This window comes from Tyto alba, unplaced genomic scaffold (assembly GCF_018691265.1).
Source record: "Tyto alba isolate M040663 unplaced genomic scaffold, T.alba_DEE_v4.0 Super-Scaffold_44, whole genome shotgun sequence".
Classification (NCBI taxonomy): domain Eukaryota; kingdom Metazoa; phylum Chordata; class Aves; order Strigiformes; family Tytonidae; genus Tyto; species Tyto alba.
Window position 1 is genome coordinate 4132728 of NW_024881320.1, and position 17678 is coordinate 4150405.

General features: G+C 37.0%; 1 protein-coding gene across 3 annotated transcripts in view; it reads right to left on the reverse strand.

The window, feature by feature from the left end:
• Positions 1 to 792: 792 nt before the first annotated feature.
• Positions 793 to 17678, reverse strand: part of SBNO1 (strawberry notch homolog 1) — a 33256-nt gene continuing 16370 nt past the window's right edge. For all 3 annotated transcript variants that reach the window (XM_042805081.1, XM_042805083.1, XM_042805082.1), the window contains 23 exons: positions 16920 to 17081; positions 16243 to 16378; positions 16060 to 16165; positions 14639 to 14792; positions 13225 to 13407; positions 12917 to 13014; positions 12090 to 12241; positions 11406 to 11603; positions 10936 to 11106; positions 10677 to 10846; positions 9650 to 9781; positions 8260 to 8395; positions 7723 to 7835; positions 7552 to 7623; positions 6979 to 7078; positions 6373 to 6447; positions 5975 to 6121; positions 5802 to 5896; positions 5498 to 5590; positions 4906 to 5043; positions 4129 to 4205; positions 3169 to 3362; positions 793 to 2200 (listed from right to left, as the gene is read on the reverse strand). In XM_042805081.1, the coding sequence (XP_042661015.1) occupies positions 2058 to 2200; positions 3169 to 3362; positions 4129 to 4205; positions 4906 to 5043; positions 5498 to 5590; positions 5802 to 5896; positions 5975 to 6121; positions 6373 to 6447; positions 6979 to 7078; positions 7552 to 7623; positions 7723 to 7835; positions 8260 to 8395; positions 9650 to 9781; positions 10677 to 10846; positions 10936 to 11106; positions 11406 to 11603; positions 12090 to 12241; positions 12917 to 13014; positions 13225 to 13407; positions 14639 to 14792; positions 16060 to 16165; positions 16243 to 16378; positions 16920 to 17081 (3045 nt within the window). In that variant the 3' untranslated portion in view covers positions 793 to 2057. The remainder of the gene's footprint in view (positions 2201 to 3168; positions 3363 to 4128; positions 4206 to 4905; positions 5044 to 5497; positions 5591 to 5801; positions 5897 to 5974; positions 6122 to 6372; positions 6448 to 6978; positions 7079 to 7551; positions 7624 to 7722; positions 7836 to 8259; positions 8396 to 9649; positions 9782 to 10676; positions 10847 to 10935; positions 11107 to 11405; positions 11604 to 12089; positions 12242 to 12916; positions 13015 to 13224; positions 13408 to 14638; positions 14793 to 16059; positions 16166 to 16242; positions 16379 to 16919; positions 17082 to 17678) is intronic.

A 17678-nucleotide genomic window follows, 5' to 3' on the forward strand; every position in this document is an offset into this window, starting at 1 on the left:
TTCTCAAAATCCCATTACTTTTCCTAGACTGGATCTGAAATACATCCAACGGTGGGTATGAGACACATGAACATTCTCCCCCACACCCTGTCTGTGGTCTAGAGTTTTTCAGGGCATAAGCAGCTCCTACGGGAACCACAGCATTCGGGCAAGCTTCCCCTTACTACCAAAGCATTAAATAACTTACAACACACCTACCACCTGCACTGCAAGTACTTTACAGAGATGTAGCAGGCACAACAGCAATAGGGAGCATGCGGATTTATTCTGGATCTGCATGTCCAGTTAGTCACAAGCGTGCGCAGGGGATTCACCCCCGTGATCATTTCAGACTAGGAGCTGAGGGTAGCAGGCTGACTTCCTCCCCCGACACGCAGGTGCTCAGTTACAGCACTGGCACGCCAGCACAGGCAGCATTAACAAAACATCAAGACCAAAATAATTCATGTAAGGGAACTCACTTCAGCCTGAAGTTGTAGAACTTCTGGCCCCGTTACTTATGGAAAAACTCTTTGGGATGCTTGAATCTGGCTCACTGAGTGTTTACAGAAGTGACATGCACTGCAGAGGAGTGCTGCTCTGTCAGGTGAGCTTTACTTAAAATACACATCAAGGTTTAAACACAGTTTACTTTGTGCCTTATTAATTAATGAGTTCAACTGAGATAGCTGGACTGCAAGACAGAAGCCTGGTTAAAGCAGACTGGAACATGCCAAGTCTTGTCGAATTCCAATTGTACAGACTTGTTAGTTTTTTTGGAATACAGCGATTGCCTAAACAAGACTCCACTTCTTGTTAGTACAATAACTTTTATTTGACATCTACAAGATCATTATCTTGTAGTTTTTTTGGACAGGTTTATACAATCTCAAATTTTCAATAGTGCAACCTGTGCAAGCAAGAAATGACAAACATTGTCCTTCACTTTCTTATAAACATCTACTATTATAGGCAAAACAAAACTTACCCATATTATAGATAAGTGACTATTCACATTTGTACATTACAATTTCTTTTAAACAGCTCCAGATAAACTCTACAATGTCTTACAACATATTAAACAGTATTCAAGTTACTGGGTAACAGAAACAGCACATACAGCGGAACCCTCAAGTGTTTCCCATTCTCTAATTTACAGCTCAAGTAAGGTTTCATCTTACAAGTGACAAATTAAATTACATTAATGACGTAAAAAATATAAGATTGTATGCGAGATGGAAGTGAATTTGCACTTAAGTTTCCATAACCACCTCGGATTAAGGAAATGCTTCAATTTAAGGAAAATAGGCATCCAGCCATCTTTGCAGTACACATTAGGAATACCATTAATACATTAAAAATGAACTAATTTTAATTTAAGATGTTTATCACAAAAAGAACATGTTGTAGACTCAAATATATAACCCCCAGGAGAGAACCAGAAAAAATGCAACACCTGGGTATAAACACTATAAAAATGCAATAACCAATGCTGTACAACTAAGATTGTGTTTCTCTCTGAATTCCTGTTTTGTGTGTTTATCCTGTCCATGCCCGTTTCCAAAGACATGCACTGTCAAACAGAAACTGGGAAGGAACCTGAATGCATGATGTGCAACCTCTAGGTTTCATGCTTTTATAAATCATAAATTGAAGAGAAAAACCCAATATATATTTTCTATATATATACTCAATACATGCATTCAAGGATATCTCCCACAGCAATGGCATTGATGCACTGCGTTAAACCCTGAGCACTGTATGACAAGATAAAAATAAAGCCTGCTTGGGGATTTTCAAGCATTTTCAAACAAATTGTGGTTTGTAGCTTAAAAGGCCAAAAGTAAAAGCAAACAGGAAGCACTACAGAGAGCATAAGGAAAGACAGATGCACCACCATAAACAACTGCTGGCTTTCAGTTCTACCAACCTTTTTAGATCTCTTTATTCCCAAAGTATTTGAGAGCACACAACTGAACTGAAAAAGTTATATTTCTTTGGAATCTGTCCCTGATTTTTATGCGAGTGATATGCTTTTACAGCCTTTTCCTCAAAGTCAACACCTGTAGTTTGTCCTCTTATGCATTGTTGAAATTGGTGATGCTTTGTGGGTGATGCTGCTGCCATATCTGCTGCTGTTGTACTGCAAGCTGTTGAGACTGGTCTGACGTTGACAGGAGGTTGACAAGGGGTGATACACAATTTGCAGGAATGATCAAACCTGAAAAGAAGCAACAAATCAATTGTTTCATAAACATGCAAACAATTTATTCATTAAAACCTCAGGCTGAGGATTCCACCATTTAATTTATGCACTGTTCAACAGTGACCATTTCCAATGTCAAATCTAACCAAGCACAGTCATAAGTTCTGCTTCTCACTAGGAGGTTTATTTTCAGAAGTCACTAGATCCTGTAGGTCAGGAAGCAATAAAAGTTGCCATTCTGGCCCTGAAGACAAAGTTTTATTCTTATGTTACCCACTGCCACATAAAACCAGAAGTCAGCTATTGTCGTTTCTCTAATTTCACAGAAGTTACACCACTACGAAAGTTTAAAACATGAAAAACCTAGTTTCAGCAACTTAGAAAACTGTTGCTAGAGCAGGAGCTGCCATGATACTGCACATCCACAAGAAGTCCACATTTAGAAAAAAAAAAAAAAAAAAAAGAGGTATTTCAGCCTCTGAGGTACCTGCTATGAGGGTTCACCAAGAGGTTTAGCTACAAGAAATGACAACCATCTCAAAGTCATTCTAAACTACTGATTACACGTGACTGTCAGTAGCTCAAAACCCACAAAAACAACCATTTCAAGGCCTTACTATTCTTTGCCAGAAGTAGGGAAAAAAAGTGGAGCCCTTATGGTTTCAAAGGCAGCTTGGCTGGAACAGGCCGAATGTAATGTTTTTGTGCCTAGTAAATCAAAGAACTGAGAGAGTAAGTGTTCCAAAGCCTGGCTGAAAAAAAGAGTCTTCCTTCTTTAACCTGACTCAAAATAGTGTTTGTACTGCAAATACAGATTTCAGTAGTACTTCTGCCCCTCCCTAACATACACAATGACAAGCCTTTTCTCTTATAAGCATCTATATAAAGAAGTCTCCTACATGAGACTCAGCATGGGCTGACTTGGAAGTTAGAACTACCTTCTGCTTCAAGGTGGGAATAATGAGACAAGACAAGCCACTTACCTACAATCCTCTGCCCATCTTCTGTTCTTAGACGAACTATTTGCATTTTCACATTTGTACCACTCACAGAGGCTAGAACGCCTTCTACTTTTGTCCAGACGCTCAATACTGAACCACACAAGACGTAGTAAGTTCGACAACGGAGCCCCACTTCACAAACTAATCCCAAGCCTGCCTTCTTACAATTGCCTCTCCTACAGTAGAGAAGAAAGAAGCTTTCAAAACAGTACTGCAAACAGAAAGTATCCAGTACAATTAAAAGTGAGACTTGAAGTTATTTAACATGTATTCAGAGTTGGGCGAGGGCTGCAAGTACACAGTAAGGGAAGGATACTTTATCCACAGCAGGCCTCTAATGGTAAAGCTTTGAGACATGCTGGCCTATTTAGGACATCTTCAAAATGCACAGACAGAGCACTTTAGGCCAAAGATACCACTCATTTAGGTCACCTGAGAATCTATATCTGCTACATATGAAACTGGTATCTGATCAGTGTATTTCAGAAGCTCCAATATTAATGTGAAATTTCTACCAGTTACGATGCTCCTCAGGAGACATCAGCTGCTCAGTTCAGACACAGAAAAGGTAACAACAGCTGTTTGTGACATCTATCTTACCTCTACATGAAGTATGAATATTTTCCCCCCCAAATAACATTTGAGCTAACCTACCACAATAACAGATCAGATCAAGACACTTAAAACACAAGCTACTCTTGGGTCACTACACTTCTACTGGAGGGCAATTTATACGTTAGCATTCATCTATTAGGACTTTAAGGGCAAGTACCAAGCTTCATGTTTCCACACAAAGATTGGGTCATTTGACTGGTCATGGGACAATTTTTCTTAAGCAAGAAACACAATGTTTCACACGAATAGCAGAAGAACAGAAGCAGTGATAAACCAGTTTAGGTAAACAGTTTATGTTAAAGCATCTACGTGCATACAAGTACTAACCAGTAAGCATGGGTACAGGTATCCGCAGAAGAATTGTACTGCTCTAACCAGTGTGGCAGAGCGTCTTCAGAAGGTACCTGGAAAGTAATTCAAAGTAGGAATAATAATAAAGTAAAACACATCAAGACTTGCAAAGAACAAAAGCAATTTGGTCATTACTGAGAAAAGAGGGAGGACCAACATTATGATGGTGGAGAGGTACATTATCCTATATTATTATAATTTCAAATTATTCAATGGAAATGCCATCTCAAACGATGAGAAAAATCCTTGAACATAGCAGAATCTCAGTAAAGAGAATAGCAGAATCTTAGAGTTTTTCCAATAATCAACCTGATCGAGTTTCCTCTAGTTTTCAGAAATTCAACACCTTAAAATTAAAAGTAGTGTTAGATATCTTAACAGCCTCTAAAGAATCCATTACAGTATTTAAAACATCGTCAGCCAATAGCTGAAGCTTCAGAATCATTGCTTAGAATGCTTATTTAAGATTGTGTTTGTACATACTGCACAGATGCAAGACTTTTCCTTGCTAGACCCTAAAAACCTGATTTTATGTTACCACACCACAGACTATTTATATTCAGAAAGCTTTAGATACAGGAATGCAGAAACCATGTAGATCTGCTTTAAAAGACTCAAATACAAGCTCTGCTTTGGAAAAATTAGCCCAGTTTCTGACTTGCCAGAATTATACACAAATACCAGAAAAATAAAGTCCTTCTATTTATTTTCAAATTTTTTAAAGTTTAAAACTAGCATCACTTTAATGGTTACCTTCTTATATTTCTTTTTCAGGTCTGCACATGTTTCTAGTTTGAGTTGTTTCCCAGTATTTGGTCTGTATACTAAAAAAAGCTTCTTTTTAGGATTCACTTCTTTTACTAGAATAGCAGTTTTCTTGTTATTTCTTATCTGGAAAAGAAAGACAAATCAAAAACTTTGTGAGTTTCAACATGCTGACAGTATCTACCATCAGTGATTCCATATTGTGATCTTTACAGATTAATAGTGCATGTGTGTGTACAATAAGACAATCAGTAATAAGGACACCTTTACAAGACAGTACCACTAACCTACATTAACATTACAACTCTTCCTTACAGTAAAAGCATCTGGTTTCTTGATGCAGCTTTAAATGACAACTATTAATTTGGGCTCACATTCCTATGAGAAAATATCCTGAGCAGCTAAAAAGAAGTGTTGTACTTAGCGTTGGAAACAAACTTAACATGAATTTTAATGAAAGACTGAAAGCATTTTGTAAACCTGAACAGTAATTGATTTGAACAGTAAATTTTTCATAGGAGGCGGCGTATTGGTTAGCTCTCCATAACTTCTCTCAACATAATTCAAGAGACAGTCTTACCTGTAGTGATAAATAAAATCCATCATCTGGACCAGTCTGTTCTGCCCAGATCTTAGTTGCTTCGTCCCAAGACATTCCTCTCTCTACGCTGATCTAGAAGAGAGCCAGGCAGGTGTATTTGAATGGGAACAAACTCTAAAACAGTTACAGACATAGGAACTAAAGAACTGTAGAACCAAATGTTGCCCAGTGAAAGGCCTGAAACCTCCCCTCACTCCGCACACGCTTAGACAATCGCCATGTTTTAAAAACTTACTGGCAAGCAAGTTTTATTAGTTCATACAAAGATACAGAATTAACTTACTGTGTATAGTTCTACATGTCCAGAGGTAGAATATCCAGGAGTTAAAAACTTCTTAACATCTGCCTTCCTTACTTTCTCATCCCCAGAACCCAAATCTTAAAAGGAAAGGACAGAGTTATTCTGTTTCTCTGCTCTTCTTAAGTACATGAGTACCAAGAAATTGATCTACTCACCTAAGATACCCATATCATATCTTCCATTCTTTTTAGCATTTTGAATAACTGCATTTAACGTGTCAGAAAAGTACTGGAATAAAGCATTCTGCTGATGTACTTCCATACCAAGAATTCTATTCAGAAATTTTCCTATATTGTTATAATCTTAAAAAAAGAATAAGAAATACACATATTAGGTTAAAAATTAAGTTTCATGACCACAAGCTCTCAATCAGTATTTAAAGTCTCAGAAAGACTACTTAAATACATCCTTTCAGAAATTAGGAAACCCTTCTGAATGTCTCCAAAAGAATAATTTTTCAGACAGTTACACCTTCAGTTCCGTTGCTAGGATTCCATTATCATGATACATGATATACCTAGTGACATTCTAAAGATAAACTAAACACAAATACCTTTATCAAGTGTTAGTATTCCAGATCTGTCTTCTACGTTTATCAAGCCTACGCCAATCAATCCCTGACGAACATCTAGGGAAAAAAAAAAAAAGTTAAATCATAGCTGCTTTGCCATCTAAATATAAACCAATGAAGTAACAGCTTATTTAGTGTTCTTGTTTCAGGATCCAATTGCAAAACTTCTGGCATCTCTCAAATATGTTACTTGCAATTTCTACCTGATCACATCAATAAGCAAGACATAACTTTGCCTTCTGTCCCTCCAGGGAGCACAGGCAGGAAGAACCCATAATGCCACTATACATGAGCCCACAGAACAAGATATTGCAACAGATAATTGGAAAATGAAGTTAAAGGACTGTATATAACACTTTGGCCAAAGGGATATAGAACATGCCTTATATTGAGAGAGTTCACATATCTTGTTTCATATGTGAACTTCAACATTCAATGAACATGCATAGGAATAACATCTAGTGAGAGCCTATCTGGGCCAGCTCATTGGTTTAAATAGTAACAATGTTTTCTAGCTCTAAAATTATTTGCATTTTCTGCATAATGGAGAACAAAAGGTAGCTATTACATCCAGTGAATTATTCTTACCTTTGAAGAAGTCTCCAGGAAAATCAGGAGGCGGCGAGACCATTGGGGAGTCCAAGTTCACAATGGATTTCATAACAATCTCTAAAGCATTTCTGCCATACTGCAGAAGAAAAAAAAAATTGCTCTCACAATGCGATCCAGTGTTTGTGCCTCAGCCCCAAGCACACATGGTTTAACAAGCATTTGCAATTCACAATAAAATGTTTTTCTCTGCAATAATAAAGGGAACTGGTTATTAGCTTTTCAATTATAAACTACACCATATAAACAGCCGAGTCTTAATTTCCAATTAGAATTGGTAAATGAATCTTTCAGTTGTGACTGAAAGGACACGTAGCATTTACTTATTGTAGTCAAATACAGAAGAGTAATTTACACACGTATTTGTGTTCCACGTGGCTCTGCAAACAGAATTAAGAATGTTTATGGGCCAGCTCAGAAAGAGGCCTCCTATCAGAAAGTAATACAGTTAAAACACATCACAGTAGATGGAAAAAAAGAATCCTTCCTCGACAGATCATTTGTGGAATAAGAACCACAGCATGAGTTTTCCAACAGAAATAGAACCATCACCTTGTTGTCAAAATTGAATCTGCTGAGGTCTCGAGTTTCTGTAGCCCGTCTGTCACCATGGGTGAGGGCTCCCTGTTAAGACACACCTTTGTAATTAAATCAAATTTTCTCAAAAGAAATCTAAGTTGTATTTTCTCAAATGAAGGATCAGACCTCTTGAAACAATCTTACCAAGCTCTCCAGTCTTTTTGCAACTATAGATGCAAATCTTTGCTCTCCTGCCAATTCAGAGATTAGGAACACATACTCTGGAGCAGTCACTTGGTTGGATCTATGAGTTCTTCCTGTATAATTAAGTAGAAGCACATACGTTAAATTCCACTGCACTGACTATTTCTAATAAACTATGAATTGTGAAGAGTACAGAAAAAAGGGTAGAACGTAATCCTGCTGAAAATTAGTTTCTGCTGTAATACAGCCAATAAAAGGTAGTGCGCAAATCCTCTAGACTTGTGGCAACTTTCATAAAGACACTTGATACATGAAAAAAACCCCTAAGCTGCAGCATCAGTTTGTTTGCCAGGTTTCTTTCAAAACTTTCAAGACTATTAGCTATGACTGCAGATAAAGCTGATTCTGTTAATGGACAAAGGAGGTTGGAAGGGTCCTTCAGAGGTTGCTTAGTCAATGTTATTTTCCATTAATTAGCAGTAAGTTCAGCTAGTATTACTGGCTCTGCTAGGGGGAGGATACAAAAAAGTTATTTACCAAACTGCTGTATTGCTCTGTCTGCACTCCACGGCAACTCCAGAGTCATGTGAACTCTCCGCCTCTGATTCTTAGCTCTGCGGTCTGCTTGCAATGATATACCAGAGCTGGCAGCTTCCGAGATGATGGCAATGTTCTTTTATTAAGAAAGGAGTTGCTCGTTAGCAATAAATCCAAAATCAAACTTCAGTTTTCAGTTTCAAAAAAAATTTTAATTTTACAATTACTACTCATGTGGGTCTGGAGTGGTTTCTCTGTTATTTGGTCTTCCTATCACAAGAAGAGGGGGAAGGGGAGAAAAAGTATGGTTCTCTTATCAGAGTTAGAAATGCTAAAGATTTTTTTTTTTTCAGTGAAAGGAGTGGTTTTCGCTTTACTTTTCAGCAACACCTTTCTGTGCAAACGAAGAAATGCAGTATGTTGCAGTCTTGCCACTCCAAAGGGCAGGTTTCTCTGATGTTGGCCCACACTTCAGAAAGAAAAGGGGAGGGACACAGGGTGACTTGCTCTGATAGCAAGCAACACAGAGAAGACAAAGTTGCTGCTAATACTGTATAAGGAAGAGGATATAGCCGTTCTAGTATCTGAATGCATTTGCCCTGAAAGAATGTAAATGTTTGGACTGTGTACAAGTCACTTACAGGAACATGAGTATTTACCCTCAAGTGTAACAACAGACCACAGAAGTTCCATGTAACAGCTACACTGACTTCATTTGCCCTCTTGTGGTAGCATGTCCCAAATGAACCATAGGAAAGTGTTGGGTTTTCTTCCCCCTTCCTTTTACCAGCTTCAATTCTACCATAGTTCCAGTCAGTATTTTCTTTCAGAGTGCAATGTAAAGGACAAAAGCTATCACTTTTCCCAGCACTACCTTAACAAGGATTAAGAAGTAAACAACCACCACCTTTTCCCTTCAGTCCCTCACTGAAAGTTTTTTCATACCAAGCCAATTAGTGGTTATCCCTCTTTCTCAATTTCATTATTTCCTCTTGGAAGCAGAGGTACACAGTAATCCAGAAAAAGGAATCACAAAATGTGGAGGGCTTATCTGCCTTTTAAACAGACGCTATTGTAAAAGACCAGCTTAAAGATGCGAGCTTTCGGTTTGGCACACATGCACACACCTCTTCAGCACAGGCCTCTGTGGCCACCCAAACTACAGCCCGACCTTTAAAGCATGCTGCAGCCACATATTAGACAGGACTACTGAACATACTGGTTTGAAAAACAAAACACACAGCAGTGAACAGAAACTGCTTTCTAACTAGTACTTATAGTACCTAAAAAGTCACTGTGGGATAATGGCAGAACCACAACTTGAGTAACATAATCAGTATTATTACGGTATCCAGCAAGTTTTTCTAAATTTTATCCTTTTAAGGACTACCTTATCTCCATCCATGAACCTCTGCTTTTCCGTGATGTTCAGAATTTCAACGGGCACATCAAGTTCAGATCTTGACTCATAAGATATGCTGCCATCATCATTGCTTACGACTCTCCCTTTGCGGCCTGTCATCTTTAAAAATATAAAGGGATACAAGCTCATTAGGGCAATATCAAAATTATTACATGACCAAAAACTTCAAACAATGATGCTATTTATTCATATATCAATCTTGAAATAGAGATGATAATTTACTCCAAGTGCAAAACTACATGAGAGAACCCGGATTATTTTTTGCTTGATGGCATTATCTACTATGTGGAACACTTATTCAGAGGTAACTCAGGATATCAGAAGCATAACAAAGCATATCTATGTAGAAATGGTGCAGTATTACACTACTGTCCATAAGGGATTTACCAAGACCACTAAGAAATTCAACTAAATTGACAGCTGAGATTGTCCCTGATTTTAACAGGGTCTTTTAAATCACAAGAATGTTTCTACTTGATAGAGACAGGTAGCTTGCTAAAGACATGTTTCTAAAATTCTGGAGAAAGATAATAATTCATCAAGCTTTGCACTAATGCAGTTTTATTATACAGGTTCTTAACCTTCATTGACTAGGAAGATGAACTAAAGCTGCTTTCTGTTTTATATACACCAGCTTCAGATTGACTATAGCTAGAGAAATATACCACTATAAAGCAAAAGAGGAACTAGTGTGATTTACCCACCAAGAAATTATCAGTCTCAAAAATAACCTATTTAATCATTCAGAGCTCTTCTCTATATTCTAATACAATCTTCAATTTTCTATTTAATTTAGAAGCATTCAAAGTAACATATACTCTTATCCCTGGGAGATTACTGTCTAAAACAAACAGATTCTCTTTAATAGACATGTAGGTCACATGCAACCTTGAAGAATGACAACACTGATTTACTGCAGCCAGGCACTGTATGGCTGCAGTAGAAAAAAAAAAGCAATCTTTTTTTTTTTTTCTAAATGTGAACACCAACCTACCTCTGCAACATTTTCAGGACCACCCAGTTCGTCTATGAGCTCATCCAGTGTATTAGGTGGAAGATCTTCAGCCAGCTTTTCCAGTTTATCAAGCAGTTCTTTTTTCATTTGTTGCGCCCTTTCAACAGCATCCTGACTTGTTACAAAGCTGCTGTTTGTGTTACTGTTTGCTGAAATTTAAGAGAAGCTCTTTAAGATTTAGAATTTCACTGTCTAACTGCTAAGAAAGTAAATCAATGTCAAAGAAACTTATTCTTACCTGACGTGTTGGTACTAGAAGTGGTAGTACCAACAGCAGAAGTGAAACAGCTAGGTCGTTTTGATCCGAGACCAGAAGCTAGTAAGGCACTTTGAATAGAATCTGGGTCTATACTTTTCTTCTTTTTCTTGTCTTTATTTTTTTTATGATCTTTTCTAATTAACCAGGGATCTAAAGTTAAATAAAATTATTTTCAAAAAGTTTCAGGCATTTACTAAAAAGTCATCCCTTCCTTTGAAAAACTAGATTCTTATTACAAAAGGTGACTTAGAAAAGTCTGAACTCCAGCATGTAACATCTACTTAAAGATGCACATCAACACTGCAGTACTAATGCCAGCCTCACTAGAATTAAACTACATGCTTATTAAATGCTCTTATTTTTGGCTCATTGAAATAGTTTGGAAAGACTTTATGCTTACTATCTTCAAGTACAGCTACTGGCTTAATGAAACACTTAAACTGTCTTACCATCTTCATCATCTTCACTGGATTCGTCTCTGAATGGGTTGAAGTCATCATCATCTCCAGAACTCAAAAATCTGGAGCTCTCATTATCACTTTCTTCATTGTCTGAAGCATCAGACTCACTTTCACTCTCATCAGAGCTGCTACCTGCAAGGCCACCTGTTTTGCGAGCTTTTTTGGCTTCTCTGCTTATTTCTTCACCTAATTCCATCACCCCAGAAGAAAAAAAAGTTAGTTTAGACCTTGTAGTCTACTTTTGAGGTTTGTTTTACCATCACTGCATATAAGCTAGAAAAATATTAAACTTCTAAAAATAAAACTTAGAAGGGAAGGGGGGTAGTATTAGGCTTCTCTTTACTGAGCCTCAAGAAAAAGCACACAATTATTTGTGTGACTGCTTCAGGAAGTGGTCTGACATGTGCAAGACATTTTAGGATACGGTCCCATACCGGATCAACCGAATTTTGAACAAACCAGAATTTACAGGCTGTATTACTCCAGCAGCAGCTTTAAAATCTATTAATAGAAATTTCTAACAGAAGTCTTAAGAGACTTGTAATACATGCTCTTTCATAAATGATTGTACTGCTATTTCCATTTTTTTTTTCCCCCCCTCACAGTTCACTCTTTGGAAGCTCTAAAATTGCCATTTTCACTATGGCATTAGTGTAAGAATTTAAGCATTACCTTTCCGTTTCTTTATTTTGTTCTCCTTGCAAGGGCTGTCTCTGGGTGAATTGTTATTACTTTGAGCAGTCAAGTCAATTCCCAACAAGCTAAACAGCTTCTTCCTGTCAGGAGCTGGAAAGTGCTTTTCAATAAGAGACTGGAATACTCCCCTGTTTAAGAAAAAAGGGTTCTGCAGTTGAATTTGCATTTATTTAAAGTAAAAACCTGTAACATTTTAACAGCTTGCTTGACTTCTCTGAAGAATTATTCCTTGTGAATGCTATTATACAAGCACTCTGTGGAATTATCACCCATATGACTGTATTTGTCACCTCCTTGAAAGTAGGAGACATTTACTTTACAGCTCTGTCACTTATAACTTGTTAAATTTGTTTCTGGTATGAAGTGGTATTGCTACTGCCATTTTTTTATTGCTCAGAGTTGAAATAACAGATTAACTAATTTATTAAGACCTTCAGCAAGGTAGTCTCAGGATTGGATCTGGCTCATCTGATGAAAGAGGGAAGTCATGATTGTAACTTGCTTTGGTGCAAATGCAGTGTACCCTTGGCAAGCCTTCCCCTCCTCCCAGTTTAAGTAGAACAGCACGAGCTGTTCACACCCAAAAACATCACTTCAGAGTGCCAGCAGAACTAGGAACTAACCAATGGTTCATGAGCAATACTGTCAGATTTTATGTGCAGGCAGCTTAAGAACCTCGGTACTAAAGGATGCCCAACTTTCTGTGCACTGATGAATGTTTTAGACATGAAAGGAAAATTACTACACGCACTAAGATGAATTAAGGTTAGTTTTGTACAGGACAGTTCAAACTTCAATCTTACTTTGCTGTAGAAACAAAGTCATTCAGTTCACCACCACCCTCCTCCAAAGCTTCTAATGTTCTTGCTTCTCCTGTTGACTGCAGGCCAATAACAACACACTAAAGAACAAATGAATACAAAGCATTGTCACTAACACTGACTTTAAGTTTATTTTTGGCTGAATTTCTGCTCACTAAATAGCTTCAATATCGTCAAGTACAAAAGCACGCTACTATTATATCTGAAGATATCTGTGTTATAAACAAAAGGAAAATTTCATAGCTTTACATTTAACAAAGATATTTAAAAACAGGTCTTGATCAACTCACCTTCCCATTCTTGATTTCTTCCCGAGCTAGCTGCACCACCCTCTTCACTTTAGATGCTATGCAAAGGTACTTGAAAAACCTCTGATGAGCTGACCAAAACTGACCCCACATAGACTTTTTCATCCGTTGCTCTGCATCGATAAGATCAGCTGCTTGTTGAAACCTCTCTCTAGCACTCACCCACTGAAGAAGAAAATGTTAATTGCTTACATGTCACATTTCAGTGCTACACATGTACATTGTTTAATATCCACATAAAGACAGAAGTTTTAAGTTACAGTACTATGGTACTGCAAGTCAAGGAAACTCATCATACATCAAACAAAGCTCATAAAGAAAATAGCTATGGCTTAGTAAATTCAGAAGATATTTACTCTCATAATGAAAACCAGATACATTTACCTTACTACCAATGCAGACATACACAGTATTTTCTAATTATCTAGTTTCTCCATTAATACATTCAGGTTTAGAAAGCAAAGAACACTGCCCATAACTAAGTATAAAGAGAGATCCCAAAAAGAGGAAAAACCCCACTGCCTTAATTTCTACAACATTTTTTGATATCTATTGTTTCTAGATTCAGTAAAGTAAGTTTTGGACACTTAAATGGACACCTTGAATCACTTTTAGTTATTCTTTTAAACAACGTTCATAAAGTGCTGTTTTAAAGTTGATGTTATACACACGTCAAAGAAATTTTATTTATTGTAGCTATACAACATGAATACCGAGTCATGCTTAAGCACCTCTTAAGCAGGTAAAGACCCTGGTCATTTTAATCTATGTCCAAGGATTAATTTTTATCTAATACAGCAGTGGTAATGTGCACTCTGGAAAAAGACACTCAGCTTCACATACAGACAAAACAATTAAGAACAACATGAAAAAGATAACCAGTGGGTGATTAAATTAAAAAATTAAAGGGAACCACAGCTTCAAGCTTTAGATTTGATCTGCCATGTGATTAAAACTATCACTCTGCACTGTTTAACTGCAAGCACCACTCCACCATACAGCTGAGATGAAGAAATGCATGCAGCAGGTTTAACTTTCTGCAGCTTGTTCTCAGCTCAGTTGCCTAAAGGGGGAGGACTGGAGCACAGAAATACCACCAACAAGTGAACAGCTTTATCTCAGAGAACAATGAGTAAGGTTTCTGAAGTACTGCTGGAAAGCAGTGGATCTGGCAAGATACTGGAAGATGCACCCAAAATTACAATTTTAATGACTCAGAACAAGAATTAACAGCTTTTGCCAAGTCTTAAATGGAGAAATCTTTACACTAAGATAAGACAAGAAGATGCCATTCCTGTCTGTCAAAAGGCTACTTCAGGAGCATTCAAGTTTAAACCAAGTAACTGCAACCTCTCAGAACTCAATACAGAAAGCAAATTTAAAAAGGCATTCTTACCAGTTTCACAGATTTATTGTACATTTTAACATATTCCTGGGAAAGCAGAACTTCATCAATTTTGAAAGTTACACCTGAAAAACTCAACTGTCTTGCTATGTACATTCCTCTCAGCTTCATATCCATAGCAACTATTTCCATGGCACCAACACCTCTAAAATAAAGGAACAAATTAAATCCGTATTAGAATTTTCAAGAGCAATGACTTGTTGGGGAAAAAAAAAACCCTCAAGTGCTTCAGAAGAAAATTGCATGCTTACAAATGTAAAAGAGTATGTTTTCAAAGTCATCAGTAATGTCTCATTAAACACATCCAATCAGGAGGTCTTGAATTTTAGCCTTCACATAAAACTATCTCCCTGCCTCGTGAGTATTAAGTGTATTCCAAGAGGTATAAACACTGAAATAGTTACTACTTTTCCAAATGACCTACACCACGCCTTGGGAGACAGTACCTTACAAACTGTAATTGGATAATGAAGTTGGTCCAAATATGTAACAAAATCTTGCACTGCCATTTTATAAACTCCACTGAAGATTTAAAATAATGAATAGAAACTATATTAAGCTATTCAGATTTATGCTAGTATGAAAATAACTACACTAGTAGGTAACTTCTCCTCCCCAGCAACACACCTTTAGCAACACTTCGTGAGCACAGAAGTCAACTGCAAAGCTAACCTACTCACAGGCTTGGGCCTGTAATTTCATTAGTGCTCATTTGATACGCACTCAGTAATGAAGTGGAGACTACACTTGCATAGCCTACAAAAACCATGCATCATGTAGATGGTATGCAAGAAGATGCACACTAACCCCTACTGTAGCATTCCAAAATGTTCAAAATTCTTTAAGTAGGAAAAAAATAATATATTAAGATGCTCACCTTCCAAAGAATGTAGCAGTTGCATTTTCTACTGACCTCTCACATTTCGTGTTTTTACTAAGTTCTGAAATCCAAAGTGCCTTGCAACAGCATACGTAATTTTTCTGAACTGGGTTCTTATGCCAGAAAGCATAAGAAAAAAAGACTTCTTCCTGTTAAACTGCCTATGCTGAATGCATAAACATGAGAGTGCTTCTGCATATAGTGAGACATCAACTATACCGAGCATACTCAGTACATACAGTGCGTTTTCATGATGAGCAGTAAAATATTTTCATTTCATAACACCCACATTTTAAGAGGGCTATTTTCCCAGCAAGCTTCTAAAGCTCTCAATTTTCTGTGAGCAAGGAAAATGTCCCATTTTTCACCACATAAGATAAATTAAATTTCTGCTAGATTTAGAAACTAGAGTCAGAAAGTTCTTAGTGTGACAGGACAAGTTTGCAGAGGACTATGAGTGAAGACAAAGGAACTGGAAAGCACAGTCAACCACAACCATATGTGTTCTTGCTATAGCTCTTCAAAATATTACCTTCTTTCAACAGCCTGAATAAAATCACTGAATTCCCTAAATGGAGTTCCTTCACCCCATATTCCAAGACGGTTCATATATGCCATATTTCTTGGCTCAGATGCACCTAGGAGAAGAACACACTCTGTACCAGTGCCAGTAAAAACATACAGAGACATTTAATGCAAACCAAGTAGTACATACCTGTGGCACTAGCATAAACAACCCTGGCTTTTGGAAGTTTATTCTGAAGTTCCAATACAGCCAGACCTGTTTTTGTTGGTTTTGATGAACCAACAGGACACAGATTCTTAGCTTTATGACACTCATCAAATACTATCTGAACCATAATTAAGGAAAAACTTTGTCCCACTTATTTTTAGAATGGGGATCTAAAACAGAAAACAAGAAAATCTGATAATTACAATAGGTGGCAGCAGCAAACTGAAAACTCAAAAAGACACTAGTCATATTTGTCACTAAAAACCTTGGGAAAAATATTTAGCAAGTAAGTATGTAAGAGCACAATTACCAACACTCGAATTATTTGAAATGCTGTTGATACTCAAAAATTTAATGATTCACTGGAGAAAATTTCAGTGTAAACTTGAGGTTCTTAAACATCCTATTTTATCCATTGCAGAAAAAGCAGAAGCTTCACTTGTACCAGAGTTGTGTGGCAATAATATGATGGGAATAGATTTGGGATGAAGTTTGTAAAACTTCAATTCTAATGTCAGAGCATGCACCCAGTTGATTACTGCCATGAATAAAGAGCAATACCTAAAAATACATGCAAATAAAAAGCCCAGATTGTCTTTAAAGAGGTAAGCTTAAACAGCAATTTGGTTACAAATAACTGAACTCCAGATAAAGGATACAACTCCATCAAAGTCTTCACCACACCAGTGAAGAAGCTGCTTTAATCTGGTTTTGTATTTACCACCAGACTGACTTTCACCAATAAGAGAAGAATAGGTAGCAAAGATGACACCTTTTTTCACACTTCCATTATGTTTGGAAGAAATCTTTCCATACTTGAACTGCAATAAAAAAATAAGAAATTACAGGAATTATTCTAAAGAGATAGCTTCTCAAACCCACCTACCATATGATTAAGGGATACTGGTGGTCTTAACCTTAAGGTCTGTACACTTTGAACCACCTGTATCCCTGTATCATAATTAGGGCATAGCTGGCATATGGTAATGTGGTTAGGGGGTTACACAGGGCCCTACTTAAATATGTTACTTAAGGAAGACTAGTTCTGGGGCCTCAAAAGATTAACAGCCACATTCTTTGACTACATGGTTTCCTTACCTTAAATACAATTAAGATTTTAGCTTCAATGCATCCCTTAGAGCTAATAGGTCAAATGTATTTACAGCTGCTACCATAAATGACAATTTCTAAAGCTTTACTGTATTTTAGAAATTAAGACTTGACAAAGCAAAAATACTAATTTAAAACAAACTAAGTTCAATGAATTCAACCAGTAATCACACTTCACAATTTATGCAAGTGGCTAATCCTGAGCAGAGGCACAATTTCCAAAAATAACTGCACACACTACTGCTGCTTTAATAAATTACTGAGGAAGTCTATTATTCAAGTATTACATACAAAATGTATTACATATA